Genomic DNA, 22709 nt, shown 5'->3' with positions numbered 1-22709 from the left:
TGTTACGTGTTTTTTTTTAATTTAAATTGGAAACGTCTATCCAGTTAAGTCTATGTCGAATATGGATTGCAGCCTGAAAGGAAATTCTCCTGTTGATGAAATCTAAATACATGCTGTTACATGTAAAAAGAGAGCTTCATTTGCCAAAAAGAATGCACATGCATGTTAAACTTTATGGAATGTGGTACGTGTTTTAATATGCAAGACCATCGATTTCTATGGGTGGGGGTGGGGGTAGGGGTTGGGATGGAGGTTGACATGCCACTGGTTTAGTGGAAGACGATGATACATATCCCCTCCCCCACCCCCCTCCTACCCCCACCCCTCAACCCTCTTCAAACCTTTTGGTTTGTGGTTTGGAGTTCTGATAATAGAGGGACAAACATTTCACCCTCTCTTTTGGTAGCCTTTGTGTTTTATAAATAACATGCATCCCTGTCCACAAACAATAAAAGGCAGCGAATTCTGTTTTCTGAAATAATGAGAACATTTATAACGTAAAAATGTAGAAAGACAAAAGCTTCAAATGACTTCATAAGAGACATGAAAGCAAATTCACCTTCAAAAGTTTAAGGTTTTTCACGAACATTCAACTTAGTAACTAGAGGATAGCAAAATTATATCAAATTTAATGGCAAATATAATATATGAGAAGAAGTGGAAAAGCAATTAATGATGCAACAGTTTAATTGGGTTATGCCAATTTATTGCAAGCACTCAATGAAAGCATATATGCCGTTCGTATTCTCCAAATGTCATAGTTTAATGAATTATCTCCATGCGATTGAATCTTTCATCAACGAGTTTTGCTATATGTTATCATTTATGCATGACTGGCTAGATACGACAAACTAATTCAATATTTCTTCAAGACTCTCATCAAAACAACATTTGAGTTGAGATAGAGGGATATTTTTTGTTGTTTATTATGTTATTCGATATTTGAATTATCCCGAAACTAATAATAATAATAAAAATAATAATAATCAGCAGTTACTTTTGCGACGCTTAAGTGACCACAAATGTGGGAGAAACCCACAAGGGCTCATGGATTACAACTTACACGTCGGGTGGCTTCCAATTCAACATTTTAACTCAAATTTGGAATCTTTTCGATTTTAGAAAGTCATTACAGATGGGAACACCGTAGGTTGCTCTTGGATGAAAAACCCACCTTACTATGACCCTGCCGGGTAGCGAACCCGGAACCTCTCGATCGCTACGCCTTTATCCACTCGGCCACAGGACCGCTATATCATAAGGCTGTAAATTGTGGCATATATAACTTGAAAAACTCTGACTGTTGCAAAAACAGTAGATTTACTAACTACCAAGATCTATACCTCAACAAGAAAATGATTTCTGTAAAATTTAAGCCATTTTCCCCTCATAATCACTCCGTCAATATATAGAACAGTTGAAATAGCCTGCAGTGTTAATTAACTGTGAAATATCATTTGGTTAGTGTAAGAAATAATTAGACTGCAGTCGAACCTTGTATCAAGTGATCGTCTTTTGTAGGTCATTCAATTACTAAACTTTACGAGCCATCCAGACGATGTCGCTGGCAACAATAAAAAAAATGGATAATGAGGTTGAGTTGAAAAACTTCATCAAGATCCTCCAGGCAGGTCGTCTATTGCTATTGGAGACCGGTGAAAGGTTAATCTGCAGAATATTACAGCGAATAAATTGTATAGCAGCAAGATATTGATATCATGTCACATTCACTAAACATTATCACAGCGGCGTCTGGTGAATATATATATATATATATATATATATATATATATATATATATATATATGGGATGTGAATATAAGATGATGACGATGACGTTGACGTTGATGACATAAGCATTCTACATCAAATAAAATCGCCAGTACTCCCAGTTAATAGAAATACCGGTAGTTAAGGTTTGAAATTAAACATTAAAATATTCCCGTGTCATTGATCAATATAGATCAGGGTTGTCCAACCTACGGCCCGCGGGCCACAGTCCGGTCCGGCGCAGGGTTGCGTCCGGCCCGCCAGAGATGCTCTACGGTGCGAAATTTTAGTGAACAGATTTATTGATAAAAATTTGAAGCTTTATAATCAATCATTCGAACCTTCTGGGTCCAAAAAACTGCATACAGGTCAGTTTGTGTGACACTCTCTCAGCGGAGGGGGGGGGGGGCGGCTGGACTTTATTTATCTGTTTTATCAGGAAGGAAAATAAATCAGTGCGCTCCGCGCGCAGTGCTCACATTTTGTTGCCTTGGGCTTCGGGCAAAAAAATTGAAGAACTTGGGACCGTTCTTGAATTAATTTCTTGATAATTTGTTACCCTCTTAGTCGAGATTTTTTTTTCTCGCCGGCTCTCGGAAATCTGCTTGTTTTCTCGATGCCTACAATTTGTTTTCGATCTCTGCTATGTGTTCTCGGTGATTGGGTAATTTGTTCTCGATCCCCGGGTATCTGATCTTACATGATTTCGGACTGAATTTGTAATGCAGACACCGTGACAAGATACTAACATATATGACAAAGACGCACTGCCATCTTAATGCAAGTGAAGTGATACATAAAGGCTCTTTAATTACATGGGCAGACTGGAGGCGTTAATTAGCCTCATTAAGGGAGCACTGTGACGTCTTTGATCCCTGTTCCATAGGACAGCCATATTTATTGTCATTTGATTAATGGGTTCTTCATTCGTGAGTTGTTGCTACAGACGCCACAGTTCTAGAAGAACACTCATGTTTTTGGAACACTTGACTTGAACACTTATACGGTTACACCACATGGGAACAAATCGTAGAATGTACGGTATAGGCCTATATAATTATGTTTGTAACGTTGTATATTTCCTAATAATAAAAATAATTATTTACAAAACAATACTGACAATGGACTAAAAAATGTCGAAGGTTTACAGTCTTGTGCAAGGCTAAAGCCTTCTCAGAGAGTTAACCCACTCTCTGGTCACTGGATACTTGTCACACCCACAACGTATTCAAAAATGCGCACAGTTCAAGAAGTGGCGCCAAATCTCCGTGTTCCGTGGGAAGATCCATCGATATACATGATCTGGAAATCTGGCTCCACAGTAGGACAACGTATCAACGAAGGATGGTCATGTGACGTGCTCCCAGGTGCTACTAACATATTATTTAACCGTTTGTCAGTGATGACCGTTCCCTAGACAACAGAAAGCCATTATAACGGACATTTACGGTAAATTTCAAACATGATTATTACTTAGGTTTGGATAATAACAATTTACTTTCCGTCTCATAAAAGCTTGATCTGTATGGACCCTGGATGTTATTCGAACATCTAGTGTCAGAGTCTTATAGATTGTGTACGGCCGGTCACTCCTACTCTCTTAAAATGAGAGACTGAAATTTCAGTCTAATCGACTGAAATTTCAGTCTAACGATGGATGGGATAAGGGATCAAACTACTTAGACTGAATTCCAGTCTGAAATGTAAAGACTGAAGGTCAGTCTTAATTAGACTGAATACTCTTCAGTCTAATAGACTGAAAATCAAACCACTTTAGACTGAACAGTCAGCAGTTTAGACTGATTTATTGCAGCACCAGTCTTAATTAGATTGAATACTTTCAATCTATTAGACTGATATCAGACTGAACAGTCGGTCCTTTAGACTGAATTATTACACATCACAGCTATACTGTCAATCTTATAAACTGCAAATTCTGGATTGAACAAGCTTTTCTATTGATCCTCTGTGTTGGCTAAGTGCTGGAATTCTTCAATATAGTTGCATTTAAGGTCATCAAAGACAACATTCAATGATCTGTTAATGCAGGGGAATATACTGAAAGGTGCTACTTTATGGAGTGACTTCGCCTTCACATCAAATCATGTTAGGATATAAAGACCAGAAAATCGTTGTGACAGTCACACACAAAGTACATTAAAAATGGTATTCCATCAAGAAATATAATTGTCAATATCCACCGAACAGTAATTTTATTTCCACTAACCCACTTATATATTCTTATTTAATTTTCGTTCATATTAAAAAAAAAAAAAAAATACAATATTCTGAGGGATGTTCAACAAAACATGTTATCTTTCCAACAAACGTTCAAATTATAAAGATACTTTACATAACAGTGACATATTTTCAGTTCAATATTAATCTGTCAAATTTCTGCTTGAATTGGGCCATCTAAAATGTTCTTTAATTTTTTTTGAAAAGGATTAGGTGAGCTGAGAACAGATCAGTGGTGTCGCCAATGGGTGTCCTGGGGAACCCCTCCCCCGAGAGGGAATTCACAAATAGACATATCACCAACCAAGATTCAAATGTTTGGCAACACCACTGCAACAGAAAGCTCTTTAAATTCTTTGTATGTCACCGCCAGGTGGTAATACCCTGGAATTCATTGACAACACAGCTGTAAATTGAGTCGTTATATACCCAGCTGATCCCATCTCTCGATCTCACTGAACTTTAAATTTTCCACTGTAAAGGATATAGTAACTATACGATCCTGCCTTTACAAAAGGGATAGGATGGAAACATGACGATAGTAAAATTGATCTGGTACATTGCCTTTTTTCCAGTTGTGAATCATTAATGTATAGTAGCAACAATTTCTTAGAATGATTTCAAAATGGGGAAAACATATGACAAATTTTCAGCAGGTTATTTATAAAATATTAGGAATGGTTAAACTATATATCAGTGCGGTCAACATTTTGTACTTTGTGTTTCAATGATATAGATTGGCGATTGCTGAAAGTCATTATCCAGCACACACAAAACAAAATATTACAAGCAGTTAACAGAATGGCACTAACTTCATAATGGCTATTAGATAAACATGAATTATTATATACTGCATTCACGATTTCATGATATGGCATTCATATAAAGCAAATTTGTATGCAAAAACAGTACATGTGACTATTATACCATCCTCAATTATTTCTTAACTTTCTGATAGTAATCATATAGTGATTGTGATTGGGATTTCAATCAAATTTTGAAGTTTTATAAATTATCTGACGTGAATCATTTAATGTCAGCCTCTAGCTGAAAAAGAAATGTCACTCGATAGTCGACTAAAAAATTGAAACAGTTTTGACTCATTACATCACTCAAATTAAAAAAAAAATGGGGGGGGGGGGAATAATGAGGAAAGGATATTCTCAAATGGAATTTTCTACAGTTACTGACTTTATAATAATCAGGTTACTTGCTTTTCATGGAACAAATTATGGAATATTGTGCACAATAAATAATATTAGCTTAATTAATTGCTTAATTAAATAAACCTTCAACATAGTGAGTGCAGTGAAATGTGGGAACATTAAAGTAAACTTTTAAAATAACATGCTCGAAAAATCATACAACAAAGTTTTTTGGCAACTAGGTGTTTGTTTAATTACATTCATAATTAGATCAGTATCATTAAAAAACATCTTTAAAAACCAAAAATCAATTAAATATTTATTTCTGGAGCCCTCCCTATTTATATAAAACTGTTGGTAAACTCCGGGTTATCAATTTAACGTTTTAGGGTATGTGTTAGTTACTCCTTAAAGGCATTGAAAACATGTCCCAAACAGCATGCAGCCATCTGAAAAAGTTAACTTTCTGTTGCTTGCAAGTGATGTTTGTTTGTGTCGCTAAAAAAGACAGACAGTAATGAAACGTGATACCTTGATATATTTAGCTGGACCTGAGATGTTCATCGCTGTATCGTTTATACACTGTCATGTGGGTATTGACCGCAGCTGTATGTACTGACTGTACACTAGTGTCTAATTACCGACGGTAGCAAGCTGTGTTTGTATTTTCTGGGATCGATGGCAGTGTCTAACACTTCTGGAATGGCCAGTTTATCTGCCACAATGAAGAATTGTTTGGGGTTCAATTCTGGTCCGATAGATAGGATGAAAGGTTGCCAATATTGTCCTTGTCTGCCCTGTGCTGCGCTCTCAATATCTGTGCCCTCCTGTTTGGTGAAGATAAAAATAAATGTGATAAATGACAAGCAATATGGAATAAATCAAAACATTCTTAAAAAAAGATATGTTGAGAGGTAGAGTTCGATGTGGACTAGACTAGAATAATATTTAGGAGAGAATGGAGAAACAAGAACATGACTGGCATTGTATGAAGGAGATATCAATTCACGATAGGCAGCAATATGTCATCCATGGCGGGTGAGATGTGTTATGTGAAGGTGGATTCAAATTCACCCTAACATTTAGGGGTTATCATGTTGATTTGGCAGGTACATGGTTACCAAGCAAGGTTTTTTGTTAGTTGTTTTCAGAAATTTCTCTTTTTAAGGACAAATTGTTCATGACATCTCCTGATTCCATTACATCTGCATAGAAAACCAGTGAACAAGGAATATGATTTACATTTTAGCCTACTGATTTCACTAATATGTCTATCTGCTTGTAAAAGAAACTGATTTCATAAGATTAGTGAATGGTAATATTAGTGTAAAATCTTATAATAAAGACTGATGGCCCACTATATGTTTTTTTTAAATCACAAAAGCATACCAATTCTTTTCCAGTTTCCACATGATTTAAATACAATGGTAATGGTTTAACAGAATCGTGTTAGCTTCATGCTGTAATGGCTGTAGCAGTAACTACATTTTCAAATAATTAGGTGCTTACAATCTATGCATAATAGTACTGTGTTTTGCAATTTCTTGAGCATTATTATGTTCAAGTATTTGTTATGAGGTTAACCTAGCCTAGATTCATTTGGGACGATTGAGTACATATTGCAGTCCTGACAAGCGTGCTTATTCGCCCGACGATTGGGTACATATGCAGGACAGGCGGGCTAATTTGCCCGACGAACTGGTACCGTGATAGCTTCATGCTGTAATGGCTGTAGCAGTCACTACATTTTTACAAATAATTAAGGGTGCTTACAATCTATGCATAATAGTACTGTGTTTTGCAATTTCCTTGAGCATTATTATGTTCAAGTATTTGTTATGAGGTTAACCTAGCCTAGATTCATTTGGGACGATTGAGTACATATTGCAGTCCTGACAAGCGTGCTTATTCGCCCGACGATTGAGTACATATGCAGGACAGGCGGGCTAATTTGCCCGACGATCTGGTACCGTGATAGCTTCATGCTGTAATGGCTGTAGCAATCACATTTTTTCAAATAATTAAGGGTGCTTACAATCTATGCATAATAGTACTATTTTGCAATTTCTTGAGCATTATTATGTTCAAGTATTTGTTATGAGGTTAACCTAGCCTAGATTCATTTGGGACGATTGAGTACATATTGCAGTCCTGACAAGCGTGCTTATTCGCCCGACGATTGAGTACATATGCAGGACAGGCGGGCTAATTTGCCCGACGATCTGGTACCGTGATAGCTTCATGCTGTAATGGCTGTAGCTGTAACTACATTTTGCAAATAATCAAGGGTGCTTACAATCTATGCATAATAGTACTGTGTTTTGCAATTTCTTGAGCATTATTATGTTCAAGTATTTGTTATGAGGTTAACCTAGCCTAGGCCTAGCCTAGGCTAGATTCATTTTGGGACGATCGAGTACATATTGCAGGACAAGCGTGCTTATTCGCCCGACGATCGGGTACATATGCAGGACAGGCGGGCTGATTTGCCCGACGATCGGGTACATATGCAGGACCGGCGTGCTTATTCGCCCGACGATCGTGTAAATAGGCCCCACCAATTATAACAATAGCCTAGGCCCTATTTGCTATAGTACAGCCTAGCTAGGCCTACCTCGCGCACGAGCCTAGAATAACTAACGTTACGAACTGCCAAGCTTTTATTCTGTATTAATTGGAAAACAACAAAAAACATACATACATACCCTCGAACACTGTTATCACTTCTTCGTGGAAACCTTTATTTGTAAGAAAAGTTCTTAAAGACTCAGCCATTGCTAATTTATAACCTTTACTCTAGCTTAGACATACGGTCGTCTGTCTCGTTCATGCCTAGCTGTGTGTACGGCGTGCGTACGTACAGTACAGCGAGTACCTGGCTAAGCGAAGAATATAGTAGTATATATGTACACAAATTGTAGCGCTCGTTGTCACTTATTTCTGTGCGGCGTAGTTGCAAGTTTTCGGATGACGTAGGCGCATTTCTATTCTCTGATTGGATACATTTTTCAGTGGAATACAGAGACTGAAAATGGTAAGATGCCATGCCACATGTGATTAGCTGATTGGTTAATACAGTCAGTCTAAAACAGCGACTGAACGGTGTAACTGATAATATAGTCTAAGTAGGTGTTTCTCAGTCTAAGCTCAGTGTATAACACTGAAAAAAATTTCAGTCTCACAGAAGACTGAATTCTTCAGTCTATCATTTTAAGAGAGTATCATGTTACTTGTGTTGCTACGGCACAATGAATCATGAGGGGTGGGGGTGGGTGGGTGGGTGGAGGGGATGGAGGAGACTTCTCATAGGGTGCAGTCACAAACCGACGGACGTAGCTATATTTACAATTTAACTCTCAGGTTCCCATGTAGACATCTGAGTGAAGAGAGGTAATGGAGATATAGTGCCTTGCCCAAGGACAAGGCGTATTGATCTGACCAGAACTCGAACCTGTCCTTAAATAGCAAGCTTAATACATTGACCACTACACCACAACGCTCTCACAATTAATCGAACCCCTATGGGTGTAACCCAGTCGAACAATGGATTAAAATTCATCGACCAATTCTTAAAGAATTGTGCGCCTTGATTTTTTCATTTTATTAAAAGCCTATGTGTCATCAGGTTTTAAATTGTTTGCATTTTGTAGGAATCGAATACTGTTCCCGAAAACAGACTTGAACCTACTTACTTGGACTTGACTTGTAAAACGCCTTTTTTCTCGGTCTGTAAAGAGGCTTGTGGAATAATGCAGACTCTTACCTCCCCCTCCCCCAACCTTCTTCTGTCCATTGCTTATAATATCTCCGAGAGATATTACTCTTATTTCGCTTCCATCGTTCCATCACAAGTCCTCTCCCTTCTTATGCTCTATATAACCTTGCTTTATTTCCGTTAACTGATAAGTGAAATTATGAAATTGGTATTACGATATACAATATACCCTAAACGTTGTTTACTTCAAGTCAGTTCCGCTTGTTTATATATATATATCATATCTTCTCTGATGACGTGAATTATCATCCCCACTTTACCTCACCATCGATTGCTTGTAACAAGGTCATCCACGGCTGCTTATTTTATATATACATCTACGTATATACATATATTTTTTTTATCTCATACTTGAGAAAATGTTTACATTTGACTATTAAATCTCACGACCCTCGATGCGAATTACATAAGAAGGAAGATGTTTTAGTTGAAGACATTTTCTACATATCAAGAATCATGATAAAATAGTACAGTATACTCGTCAAGATGCTTTGGAATGTCGTCAGCTCCGATATAGCTTATTACTTAGCACAGAAGTGTCACACTACGGAGACACTGCGTGACGAGGGTTGTCTTATCAACTTAGCCATCCAAACAAGAATCTCCCTTCAAGCAGAAGTCAAAATAGTCTTTTTTCTTTCCTTTTTTGTCAAGGATGTATTAGTAGAGTAGTATACAATATAGTGCAATGTTCTATGTATATATTTTGTTATGATATTAGTGTTGAGGTACACACCGATAACATATGAATGCATTGATCCGTTATAGATTACTGTTTTGCTGTTACGTTGGTCTATGTTGATGCAGCATACGGTATACCATATGTCATTGGCTTACTATAAGAGGCTACCGTTGTGTTAATTACTGTTTTCGACTAACAAAATGTGTAAGGTGATCCTATCAAATGAATTAACATAATGGTGTTGAATGTTTAACTGTTGAAAATTGCTTTACCATCTGATAGTATCTGACATCGGACCATATAAATGGACAAGGGAGTAAACATGGAATGAATGGGTATATTGGTTTAAAAACAAACACGTATGGAGTCATAATATCGGATACATGATACATGGTTACACCTATAAAACCAAAAAGAAACCTTAAATGTTGTTACTTAATAAGGCTACAAGGTGATCTTTATATACGAGGTACACTTGAAGGGATATAGTTATTGACTTACAATAAGACATCGTAAACGTCATATAATATTTCCGATCCTACAAATGAAACATATGCAACATATATATATATATATATATATATATATATATATATATATATATTGTTAGTTAGGCTATGTAAAGATGTAATGAATGTATCTTGATGTCATTGACCTATATAGTTAAAGGCTATACGTCGTATGATATTACTGTCTCCAGCAATCATACAAGCCACAGGAGGTCTCCCAAACTCGCATCATCATATTTGGTAACGAATCAGTCAAATGAATAAACACATAGCCTCTATATACCTGTATTGTGTTGTGCTGTTTAAATTATAGCTTACCCGGCATTTTATCTGATATTAGACTATAAACATAAAACTGATGAAAGCTGATCATATGCATGAGGATAACTACAACAGTGCAACATACCAACGAAAAGTGTCATACTTTTAGTGCAACATACTAACGCAAAGTGTCATACTATAATATGCCTGGTACATATACCGATAAAACTAAAGAAACCTTTATTATATTATCAGGCCACTATAAGGTATATACTGTACCGGTACGTATTGTATTGTGTCAATAACCTACAGTAACTGACTACATATCGTATATGATTAATGTTTCATCTCGATCATATACGTATACCTATCGCATAAATTAACTTACAGATAATTTTCTTTCTATAATAAAATTTTATCATATGTACTGGTTTCAATTGCTCAAAGCCGTTTCCATTTACATTGAATATTTAATTTGAGTTATAAAATGAAGTATTGTATTTGAAAATGTATATTGCCGAGGAATAAATATTCATATTGATCGGATCGGTCTCTATGATGGAAGTGAAACAAAATAACATCTCAGCAGGTTTTAAGTTCTCCTTATATGTGCGGTATTGAATAATAACATCAAAACAGGTTTTAAGTTCTATTTATGTGCGGTACTGAATAATACAGAAGAGATATATCTTCAGTTATATACACAGCACAGCTTCCTGATATTTGCAGATTCAAAATGTTTATACAAAACTAATATATTGAAGAAAAAAAAACAGATTTTACGATTTCTTCAGAAAGCCTTATTTCTTTCCTTTTTTTTAGTATAGCATTAGTTTTCAAGATAATGAAATATGATAAATGTCTTGAATGTTGTAAATCGATGATAGCACCAGCTGCCGCATGTCTACACATTACTATTTAAATATTTTTTTGTGTAAATACCAGTAGCGCAACCAAAACATGTTCTTTTCAACGCTCAATTCTCTGATTTATTAATTGGTTATGCTAATTAATCCAGCAAGTTGCTTTCATTTTGGCTGTTTTATTCTTCTCAAAAGAAGGCCTAAAAAGTTGGAATAAAAATACAATAAAGAGTGTCAAAACAATATCAAAATTAATGTTGGGCCAACAGCTAGCCCTTTAAGTTAGCGTTGGGTTATAGTTTGTGTTTCTCGATACCATGTAATATTCACACATAGTCGAACATCTATCATTCTATAGTTGATTGATGTACTCATTATTAGGAGTTATATTAACAGTGAACCAAATTCAAAATATTTAATATATATATGTCCACATTATTCATCTATTGCTTCAGTTTTCATTTACAAACCACCTGCCTACTTTCATGTTTTTGGTCGACTAAAGTCAAGTATTATGTCTTCAAGTATATTTGGTCTTTCTTTGATTTGTTGATTGTAAAGTCATTAGATTGTATCGAATACAGCATCAACATATAACCTTTGAAAGGAAAGGGGAAGTTTTGAACAGCCAATGGCACATAGCTCTGAGGCAGAGAGAACAGTACGTGTGTTTGGATCATGTGGTGGAGTGGCTAGGATGTAACATTTTATGTAAACCATGAGCCAACTAGATGTGTGAATTACACGCATACCTCCGCCCACTTCCTTGTACACCCCACCCAACTGATATGTATGTAATGTTACCTTTCCATCTCGTTTTTTTTTGGAATGATAAAACATTCAACTGGTTTCTCTAGAAATCCGGAAAATATGTAACCGTGATTACCATTTAAGGAACAAAGTAGATTGCTATTGCTACCACCCCCCCCCCCACATCACCCCCCCCCCCCTTGAACATACACAAATTTCTTATAACTAATTCACGTTCTGTACTTTATTAGTTCATCAGAAATCATTGGAATGCTCGAAATTCCACTCTATTCATCTTCACGCGGAAGAGAATCTTCGCTGCATACATTAGCTTTATCCGAAACAGTCAGTGTTTATAACAGCTAATGTATGTATATATATAGATATATATACCGTGCAGAGACAGCTGTGTTAGGGGTTTAAAGAATAAACACTTCAGTTTGACATGACTATACTTCAATGGTAATAGCGCATAGACAGAAACATGCTCCACCTCCACCTCCGTGAACCAGATTAGACATAGAAATAGAATAGAAACTTGAAAAGTGCACCTGTGTGTCATCTCACTTTGTGATCAAATTCGAAAAAATGTTGGAACTACAAAGGAATGGTTTGTATAGAAACAGCAATGAAACATGTTAGTACATGTATATGAGGTGCATGGATTTACACATTCAACGGGTTTACACATGCAATGTCTGTACATGTCTGCATTATGCATCGTTACATTCGCAATGCAACCAGAGCGGTATGCTGAGACCTACTTAAAGCATTTCTTTGACTTCAGTAACTATATACATTTCTGACATATTTTGCTATTTTTTCTATATATATGAGATGACTTTCAATGTATAAACATTCATTTCATTTCAACCTGATCTGATCGCTTATGTTCGTCCCTCTTTCTGTTTTCCCGCAGTTGATATTTGCAAAGACGATGTCCGGAGACAGACAAGTCTTCCATCGACCGAAGGTGCATTTAAAATTAGTTTACTGTATGACGAAAGCAATGACGTCAGAACTCGCTACGAGTGCCACCATACGTTCAATTCCTCTAACGGGCAAACAATCTTTAGCTTTCGTCTTGATTCCTGCAGTAATGAACGATGGTATTACGTCTATATAGTGTTAGACGGTTCGTCCGAGGGTCTAGATGTATGTGACGAAATGGAACAGGCATCATTCCAGAAACCTATTTATTCCGTGGCTTATTCTTATAAAATTTGGGTCTCCTTGGACTTGGAGAAAAGGAATCCCTTACACATCCTATCTCACCTACCTAATATGACAGTCAAATACAGGTCTTTCAAAACTGAAGAATCTTTTAACCAGTGTGAGTATAATACTGTAAATTCTTCCTTTATTATTTATTTACTTTTGTCTCTCTGTATGTTTCCAGTTGTTTATATATATATATATATATATATATATATATATATATATATATATATATATATATATAAATGAAAATCGTAATGAGTTGGAAAATCAAGAACAGTGAAAAAAATTCCAGCCTCCACCGGGATTCGAACCCGGGCCTCCCGCTTTGTACGCGGACACCCTAACCAATTAGGCCATGGACGCTGATTGTATGTCCAGAGGTTCTAAACCGGTAAGGAAGGTCGTAATTCCACTATATATGCGTTTGTCACCTGTATCGAACAATACTAGTTCTGTTTTTGGTGACATATTTTGCCTTACTCTAGAGATCAAACATGATATATATATATATATATATATATATATATATATATATATATATATATATATATATATATATATATATATATATATATATATATATATATATATATATATATATATATATATATATATATATGTATGTATATATATATATATATATATATATATATATATATATATATATATATATATATATATATATATTATGTACTTTAAAGCTTTATATCATATAATAATCAAATTGTGACAACAGCAACTTTAAATCAAGCTTTAATGGCATATTCAACTATCAGTTTACACACCAACAAGCTAAATTGGATGTGCTAACATTTATAGTCAGCAGATGACTAAGCTTAAATCCAACCATGCAATAATATGATTTCGCACAGTATCGAAACGTAATAGAATTCTTTATGCCGACAAGTATGTCTCATGTGCATGCAGTCATATATCTTTAACAACATACAACGAGACGAGAGGCCTGATTTATGCTAAACACCTCACTGGTACTAAACACACTGCAGCGTGGTCAATATTCGGGATTTTTACTTCCATCTGTTCTACTACTATATTTCATGGCAAACAGTTAATAGCTCTTTGTGGCAAACGAAGTTACTCTAATTTTGACGTAATCGCTTTGCAAAGCTGACACACAGAATCTATATTAATGTCATAAGCGATGGTTTGAGACCTGTCTCGTGCTGTACAGTGATTTCTTTCCTCTGTAGACATTTAAGCCTTCTTCTTTTTTTGTCTGTGATCTTGAAAGGTTTGCATCGACGCGACTGTTTTTCTTTCCACCCGATGCTGTTAATCTGTTCCTGTGTGGCTAATTCATATTCGCTTCTTCTGCTCAACAAATATGCTCCTAGCTATACGCATTTCATGGATCTCATGCAGCAACACATGAACAAAAAAACTCAGACGGGAAAAAAGTAATTATGTGAACAGACTCGAACTGAATGTCCCGGAAAATCTTTGCAGCGGCTTTACGTGTTGTGAAGTATCATGAAGGAATGCTTACATACATACAGATTTGCTTAACTTTGTGTGATGCATTAACATAACTCATATATACAATTCATTTTAAATTTGCCCAGTTAATTTCGCGATTTGTAAATAGGACTAATTCCAGCTTTAATAGTTTCCATTCCTCGTCTAACCTTTTTTGATGCAGGATGATATTTCGACGGCTTCATTTGTTAAATTCAAAACATTTATTTAATCGCAGTACAGGCCTATAATGTTCTATTTGCAAACAGATACATACATATCTAGTAAATGTAGTTTTTTAATGCCAATGCTTTTTGTGGAATTACCTTTCATTTCCAGTTTTGAATCGCAGGAAACGTGCGAAATGTCCGTAACACCAATTGTTCACTAAAACAGCATTATGTGATACCCTTCAGGGAGTTATGAGTATATTTATAAACTTTGGCAAATATGCTTGGGAATTAAATTAGGTCTGATAGTATATGCATATAAGAGATATTCGTCCCTCTAATGAAGTGAAGCTTAATGTCAGTCTAAAGACTTTTTGAAGCAAGTCAAGCCGTGTTGATTAACTGAATAGCGCGCATGAGTATATATGTGAGACATATATGAACTTATTGGAAAACTATATGTATATATGTATGTATGTATGTTTATATATATATATATATATATATATATGCAATGGAGGTAAACGACAAAGGCAAATGAATATATATAAATGAAAATCGTAATGAGTTGGAAAATCAAGAACAGTGAAAAAACTTTCAGCCTCCACCGGGATTCGAACCACGGGCCTCCCGCTCTGTACGCGGACACCCTAACCACTAGGCTATGGACGCTGATTGTATGTCCAGAGGTTCGAAACCGGTAAGGAAGATCGTAATTCCACTGTAGGCGTTTGTCACCTGTATCGAACAATACTAGTTCTGTTTTTGGTGACATATTTTGCCTTACTCTAGAGATCAAACATGATGCTAACCAACTCGAAAATCATTTGTGATTCCTAAAGCCGGATCTCGAAAGAGATACTTTGAACAGACTTTATGTTAATGCAATGGAGGTAAACGACAAAGGCAAATGAATATATATAAATGAAAATCGTAATGAGTTGGAAAATCAAGAACAGTGAAAAAACTTTCAGCCTCCACCGGGATTCGAACCACGGGCCTCCCGCTCTGTACGCGGACACCCTAACCACTAGGCTATGGACGCTGATTGTATGTCCAGAGGTTCGAAACCGGTAAGGAAGATCGTAATTCCACTGTAGGCGTTTGTCACCTGTATCGAACAATACTAGTTCTGTTTTTGGTGACATATTTTGCCTTACTCTAGAGATCAAACATGATGCTAACCAACTCGAAAATCATTTGTGATTCCTAAAGCCGGATCTCGAAAGAGATACTTTGAACAGACTTTATGTTAATGCAATGGAGGTAAACGACAAAGGCAAATGAATATATATAAATGAAAATCGTAATGAGTTGGAAAATCAAGAACAGTGAAAAAACTTTCAGCCTCCACCGGGATTCGAACCACGGGCCTCCCGCTCTGTACGCGGACACCCTAACCACTAGGCTATGGACGCTGATTGTATGTCCAGAGGTTCGAAACCGGTAAGGAAGATCGTAATTCCACTGTAGGCGTTTGTCACCTGTATCGAACAATACTAGTTCTGTTTTTGGTGACATATTTTGCCTTACTCTAGAGATCAAACATGATGCTAACCAACTCGAAAATCATTTGTGATTCCTAAAGCCGGATCTCGAAAGAGATACTTTGAACAGACTTTATGTTAATGCAATGGAGGTAAACGACAAAGGCAAATGAATATATATAAATGAAAATCGTAATGAGTTGGAAAATCAAGAACAGTGAAAAAACTTTCAGCCTCCACCGGGATTCGAACCACGGGCCTCCCGCTCTGTACGCGGACACCCTAACCACTAGGCTATGGACGCTGATTGTATGTCCAGAGGTTCGAAACCGGTAAGGAAGATCGTAATTCCACTGTAGGCGTTTGTCACCTGTATCGAACAATACTAGTTCTGTTTTTGGTGACATATTTTGCCTTACTCTAGAGATCAAACATGATGCTAACCAACTCGAAAATCATTTGTGATTCCTAAAGCCGGATCTCGAAAGAATTACGATCTTCCTTACCGGAAGATCGTAGTGGAATTACGATCTTCCTTACCGGTTTCGAACCTCTGGACATACAATCAGCGTCCATAGCCTAGTGGTTAGGGTGTCCGCGTACAGAGCGGGAGGCCCGTGGTTCGAATCCCGGTGGAGGCTGAAAGTTTTTTCACTGTTCTTGATTTTCCAACTCATTACGATTTTCATTTATATATATTCATTTGCCTTTGTCGTTTACCTCCATTGCATTAACATAAAGTCTGTTCAAAGTATCTCTTTCGAGATCCGGCTTTAGGAATCACAAATGATTTTCGAGTTGGTTAGCATCATGTTTGATCTCTAGAGTAAGGCAAAATATGTCACCAAAAACAGAACTAGTATTGTTCGATACAGGTGACAAACGCCTACAGTGGAATTACGATCTTCCTTACCGGTTTCGAACCTCTGGACATACAATCAGCGTCCATAGCCTAGTGGTTAGGGTGTCCGCGTACAGAGCGGGAGGCCCGTGGTTCGAATCCCGGTGGAGGCTGAAAGTTTTTTCACTGTTCTTGATTTTCCAACTCATTACGATTTTCATTTATATATATTCATTTGCCTTTGTCGTTTACCTCCATTGCATTAACATAAAGTCTGTTCAAAGTATCTCTTTCGAGATCCGGCTTTAGGAATCACAAATGATTTTCGAGTTGGTTAGCATCATGTTTGATCTCTAGAGTAAGGCAAAATATGTCACCAAAAACAGAACTAGTATTGTTCGATACAGGTGACAAACGCCTACAGTGGAATTACGATCTTCCTTACCGGTTTCGAACCTCTGGACATACAATCAGCGTCCATAGCCTAGTGGTTAGGGTGTCCGCGTACAGAGCGGGAGGCCCGTGGTTCGAATCCCGGTGGAGGCTGAAAGTTTTTTCACTGTTCTTGATTTTCCAACTCATTACGATTTTCATTTATATATATTCATTTGCCTTTGTCGTTTACCTCCATTGCATTAACATAAAGTCTGTTCAAAGTATCTCTTTCGAGATCCGGCTTTAGGAATCACAAATGATTTTCGAGTTGGTTAGCATCATGTTTGATCTCTAGAGTAAGGCAAAATATGTCACCAAAAACAGAACTAGTATTGTTCGATACAGGTGACAAACGCCTACAGTGGAATTACGATCTTCCTTACCGGTTTCGAACCTCTGGACATACAATCAGCGTCCATAGCCTAGTGGTTAGGGTGTCCGCGTACAGAGCGGGAGGCCCGTGGTTCGAATCCCGGTGGAGGCTGAAAGTTTTTTCACTGTTCTTGATTTTCCAACTCATTACGATTTTCATTTATATATATTCATTTGCCTTTGTCGTTTACCTCCATTGCATTAACATAAAGTCTGTTCAAAGTATCTCTTTCGAGATCCGGCTTTAGGAATCACAAATGATTTTCGAGTTGGTTAGCATCATGTTTGATCTCTAGAGTAAGGCAAAATATGTCACCAAAAACAGAACTAGTATTGTTCGATACAGGTGACAAACGCCTACAGTGGAATTACGATCTTCCTTACCGGTTTCGAACCTCTGGACATACAATCAGCGTCCATAGCCTAGTGGTTAGGGTGTCCGCGTACAGAGCGGGAGGCCCGTGGTTCGAATCCCGGTGGAGGCTGAAAGTTTTTTCACTGTTCTTGATTTTCCAACTCATTACGATTTTCATTTATATATATTCATTTGCCTTTGTCGTTTACCTCCATTGCATTAACATAAAGTCTGTTCAAAGTATCTCTTTCGAGATCCGGCTTTAGGAATCACAAATGATTTTCGAGTTGGTTAGCATCATGTTTGATCTCTAGAGTAAGGCAAAATATGTCACCAAAAACAGAACTAGTATTGTTCGATACAGGTGACAAACGCCTACAGTGGAATTACGATCTTCCTTACCGGTTTCGAACCTCTGGACATACAATCAGCGTCCATAGCCTAGTGGTTAGGGTGTCCGCGTACAGAGCGGGAGGCCCGTGGTTCGAATCCCGGTGGAGGCTGAAAGTTTTTTCACTGTTCTTGATTTTCCAACTCATTACGATTTTCATTTATATATATTCATTTGCCTTTGTCGTTTACCTCCATTGCATTAACATAAAGTCTGTTCAAAGTATCTCTTTCGAGATCCGGCTTTAGGAATCACAAATGATTTTCGAGTTGGTTAGCATCATGTTTGATCTCTAGAGTAAGGCAAAATATGTCACCAAAAACAGAACTAGTATTGTTCGATACAGGTGACAAACGCCTACAGTGGAATTACGATCTTCCTTACCGGTTTCGAACCTCTGGACATACAATCAGCGTCCATAGCCTAGTGGTTAGGGTGTCCGCGTACAGAGCGGGAGGCCCGTGGTTCGAATCCCGGTGGAGGCTGAAAGTTTTTTCACTGTTCTTGATTTTCCAACTCATTACGATTTTCATTTATATATATTCATTTGCCTTTGTCGTTTACCTCCATTGCATTAACATAAAGTCTGTTCAAAGTATCTCTTTCGAGATCCGGCTTTAGGAATCACAAATGATTTTCGAGTTGGTTAGCATCATGTTTGATCTCTAGAGTAAGGCAAAATATGTCACCAAAAACAGAACTAGTATTGTTCGATACAGGTGACAAACGCCTACAGTGGAATTACGATCTTCCTTACCGGTTTCGAACCTCTGGACATACAATCAGCGTCCATAGCCTAGTGGTTAGGGTGTCCGCGTACAGAGCGGGAGGCCCGTGGTTCGAATCCCGGTGGAGGCTGAAAGTTTTTTCACTGTTCTTGATTTTCCAACTCATTACGATTTTCATTTATATATATTCATTTGCCTTTGTCGTTTACCTCCATTGCATTAACATAAAGTCTGTTCAAAGTATCTCTTTCGAGATCCGGCTTTAGGAATCACAAATGATTTTCGAGTTGGTTAGCATCATGTTTGATCTCTAGAGTAAGGCAAAATATGTCACCAAAAACAGAACTAGTATTGTTCGATACAGGTGACAAACGCCTACAGTGGAATTACGATCTTCCTTACCGGTTTCGAACCTCTGGACATACAATCAGCGTCCATAGCCTAGTGGTTAGGGTGTCCGCGTACAGAGCGGGAGGCCCGTGGTTCGAATCCCGGTGGAGGCTGAAAGTTTTTTCACTGTTCTTGATTTTCCAACTCATTACGATTTTCATTTATATATATTCATTTGCCTTTGTCGTTTACCTCCATTGCATTAACATAAAGTCTGTTCAAAGTATCTCTTTCGAGATCCGGCTTTAGGAATCACAAATGATTTTCGAGTTGGTTAGCATCATGTTTGATCTCTAGAGTAAGGCAAAATATGTCACCAAAAACAGAACTAGTATTGTTCGATACAGGTGACAAACGCCTACAGTGGAATTACGATCTTCCTTACCGGTTTCGAACCTCTGGACATACAATCAGCGTCCATAGCCTAGTGGTTAGGGTGTCCGCGTACAGAGCGGGAGGCCCGTGGTTCGAATCCCGGTGGAGGCTGAAAGTTTTTTCACTGTTCTTGATTTTCCAACTCATTACGATTTTCATTTATATATATTCATTTGCCTTTGTCGTTTACCTCCATTGCATTAACATAAAGTCTGTTCAAAGTATCTCTTTCGAGATCCGGCTTTAGGAATCACAAATGATTTTCGAGTTGGTTAGCATCATGTTTGATCTCTAGAGTAAGGCAAAATATGTCACCAAAAACAGAACTAGTATTGTTCGATACAGGTGACAAACGCCTACAGTGGAATTACGATCTTCCTTACCGGTTTCGAACCTCTGGACATACAATCAGCGTCCATAGCCTAGTGGTTAGGGTGTCCGCGTACAGAGCGGGAGGCCCGTGGTTCGAATCCCGGTGGAGGCTGAAAGTTTTTTCACTGTTCTTGATTTTCCAACTCATTACGATTTTCATTTATATATATTCATTTGCCTTTGTCGTTTACCTCCATTGCATTAACATAAAGTCTGTTCAAAGTATCTCTTTCGAGATCCGGCTTTAGGAATCACAAATGATTTTCGAGTTGGTTAGCATCATGTTTGATCTCTAGAGTAAGGCAAAATATGTCACCAAAAACAGAACTAGTATTGTTCGATACAGGTGACAAACGCCTACAGTGGAATTACGATCTTCCTTACCGGTTTCGAACCTCTGGACATACAATCAGCGTCCATAGCCTAGTGGTTAGGGTGTCCGCGTACAGAGCGGGAGGCCCGTGGTTCGAATCCCGGTGGAGGCTGAAAGTTTTTTCACTGTTCTTGATTTTCCAACTCATTACGATTTTCATTTATATATATTCATTTGCCTTTGTCGTTTACCTCCATTGCATTAACATAAAGTCTGTTCAAAGTATCTCTTTCGAGATCCGGCTTTAGGAATCACAAATGATTTTCGAGTTGGTTAGCATCATGTTTGATCTCTAGAGTAAGGCAAAATATGTCACCAAAAACAGAACTAGTATTGTTCGATACAGGTGACAAACGCCTACAGTGGAATTACGATCTTCCTTACCGGTTTCGAACCTCTGGACATACAATCAGCGTCCATAGCCTAGTGGTTAGGGTGTCCGCGTACAGAGCGGGAGGCCCGTGGTTCGAATCCCGGTGGAGGCTGAAAGTTTTTTCACTGTTCTTGATTTTCCAACTCATTACGATTTTCATTTATATATATTCATTTGCCTTTGTCGTTTACCTCCATTGCATTAACATAAAGTCTGTTCAAAGTATCTCTTTCGAGATCCGGCTTTAGGAATCACAAATGATTTTCGAGTTGGTTAGCATCATGTTTGATCTCTAGAGTAAGGCAAAATATGTCACCAAAAACAGAACTAGTATTGTTCGATACAGGTGACAAACGCCTACAGTGGAATTACGATCTTCCTTACCGGTTTCGAACCTCTGGACATACAATCAGCGTCCATAGCCTAGTGGTTAGGGTGTCCGCGTACAGAGCGGGAGGCCCGTGGTTCGAATCCCGGTGGAGGCTGAAAGTTTTTTCACTGTTCTTGATTTTCCAACTCATTACGATTTTCATTTATATATATTCATTTGCCTTTGTCGTTTACCTCCATTGCATTAACATAAAGTCTGTTCAAAGTATCTCTTTCGAGATCCGGCTTTAGGAATCACAAATGATTTTCGAGTTGGTTAGCATCATGTTTGATCTCTAGAGTAAGGCAAAATATGTCACCAAAAACAGAACTAGTATTGTTCGATACAGGTGACAAACGCCTACAGTGGAATTACGATCTTCCTTACCGGTTTCGAACCTCTGGACATACAATCAGCGTCCATAGCCTAGTGGTTAGGGTGTCCGCGTACAGAGCGGGAGGCCCGTGGTTCGAATCCCGGTGGAGGCTGAAAGTTTTTTCACTGTTCTTGATTTTCCAACTCATTACGATTTTCATTTATATATATTCATTTGCCTTTGTCGTTTACCTCCATTGCATTAACATAAAGTCTGTTCAAAGTATCTCTTTCGAGATCCGGCTTTAGGAATCACAAATGATTTTCGAGTTGGTTAGCATCATGTTTGATCTCTAGAGTAAGGCAAAATATGTCACCAAAAACAGAACTAGTATTGTTCGATACAGGTGACAAACGCCTACAGTGGAATTACGATCTTCCTTACCGGTTTCGAACCTCTGGACATACAATCAGCGTCCATAGCCTAGTGGTTAGGGTGTCCGCGTACAGAGCGGGAGGCCCGTGGTTCGAATCCCGGTGGAGGCTGAAAGTTTTTTCACTGTTCTTGATTTTCCAACTCATTACGATTTTCATTTATATATATTCATTTGCCTTTGTCGTTTACCTCCATTGCATTAACATAAAGTCTGTTCAAAGTATCTCTTTCGAGAT

At 37.6% G+C, this 22709-nt stretch overlaps 1 protein-coding gene across 1 annotated transcript in view; it reads left to right on the top strand.

The window, feature by feature from the left end:
* Positions 1-22709, top strand: part of LOC139962598 (uncharacterized) — an 83319-nt gene that overhangs the window by 36702 nt on the left and 23908 nt on the right. Inside the window, exon 2 of the mRNA XM_071962730.1 lies at positions 12913-13326. Within this exon, the coding sequence (XP_071818831.1) occupies positions 12913-13326 (414 nt within the window). The remainder of the gene's footprint in view (positions 1-12912; positions 13327-22709) is intronic.

This window comes from Apostichopus japonicus, chromosome 3 (assembly GCF_037975245.1).
Source record: "Apostichopus japonicus isolate 1M-3 chromosome 3, ASM3797524v1, whole genome shotgun sequence".
In the NCBI taxonomy this organism is placed as follows: Eukaryota; Metazoa; Echinodermata; class Holothuroidea; order Aspidochirotida; family Stichopodidae; genus Apostichopus; species Apostichopus japonicus.
This window is presented reverse-complemented; position numbering and strand designations above follow the sequence as displayed.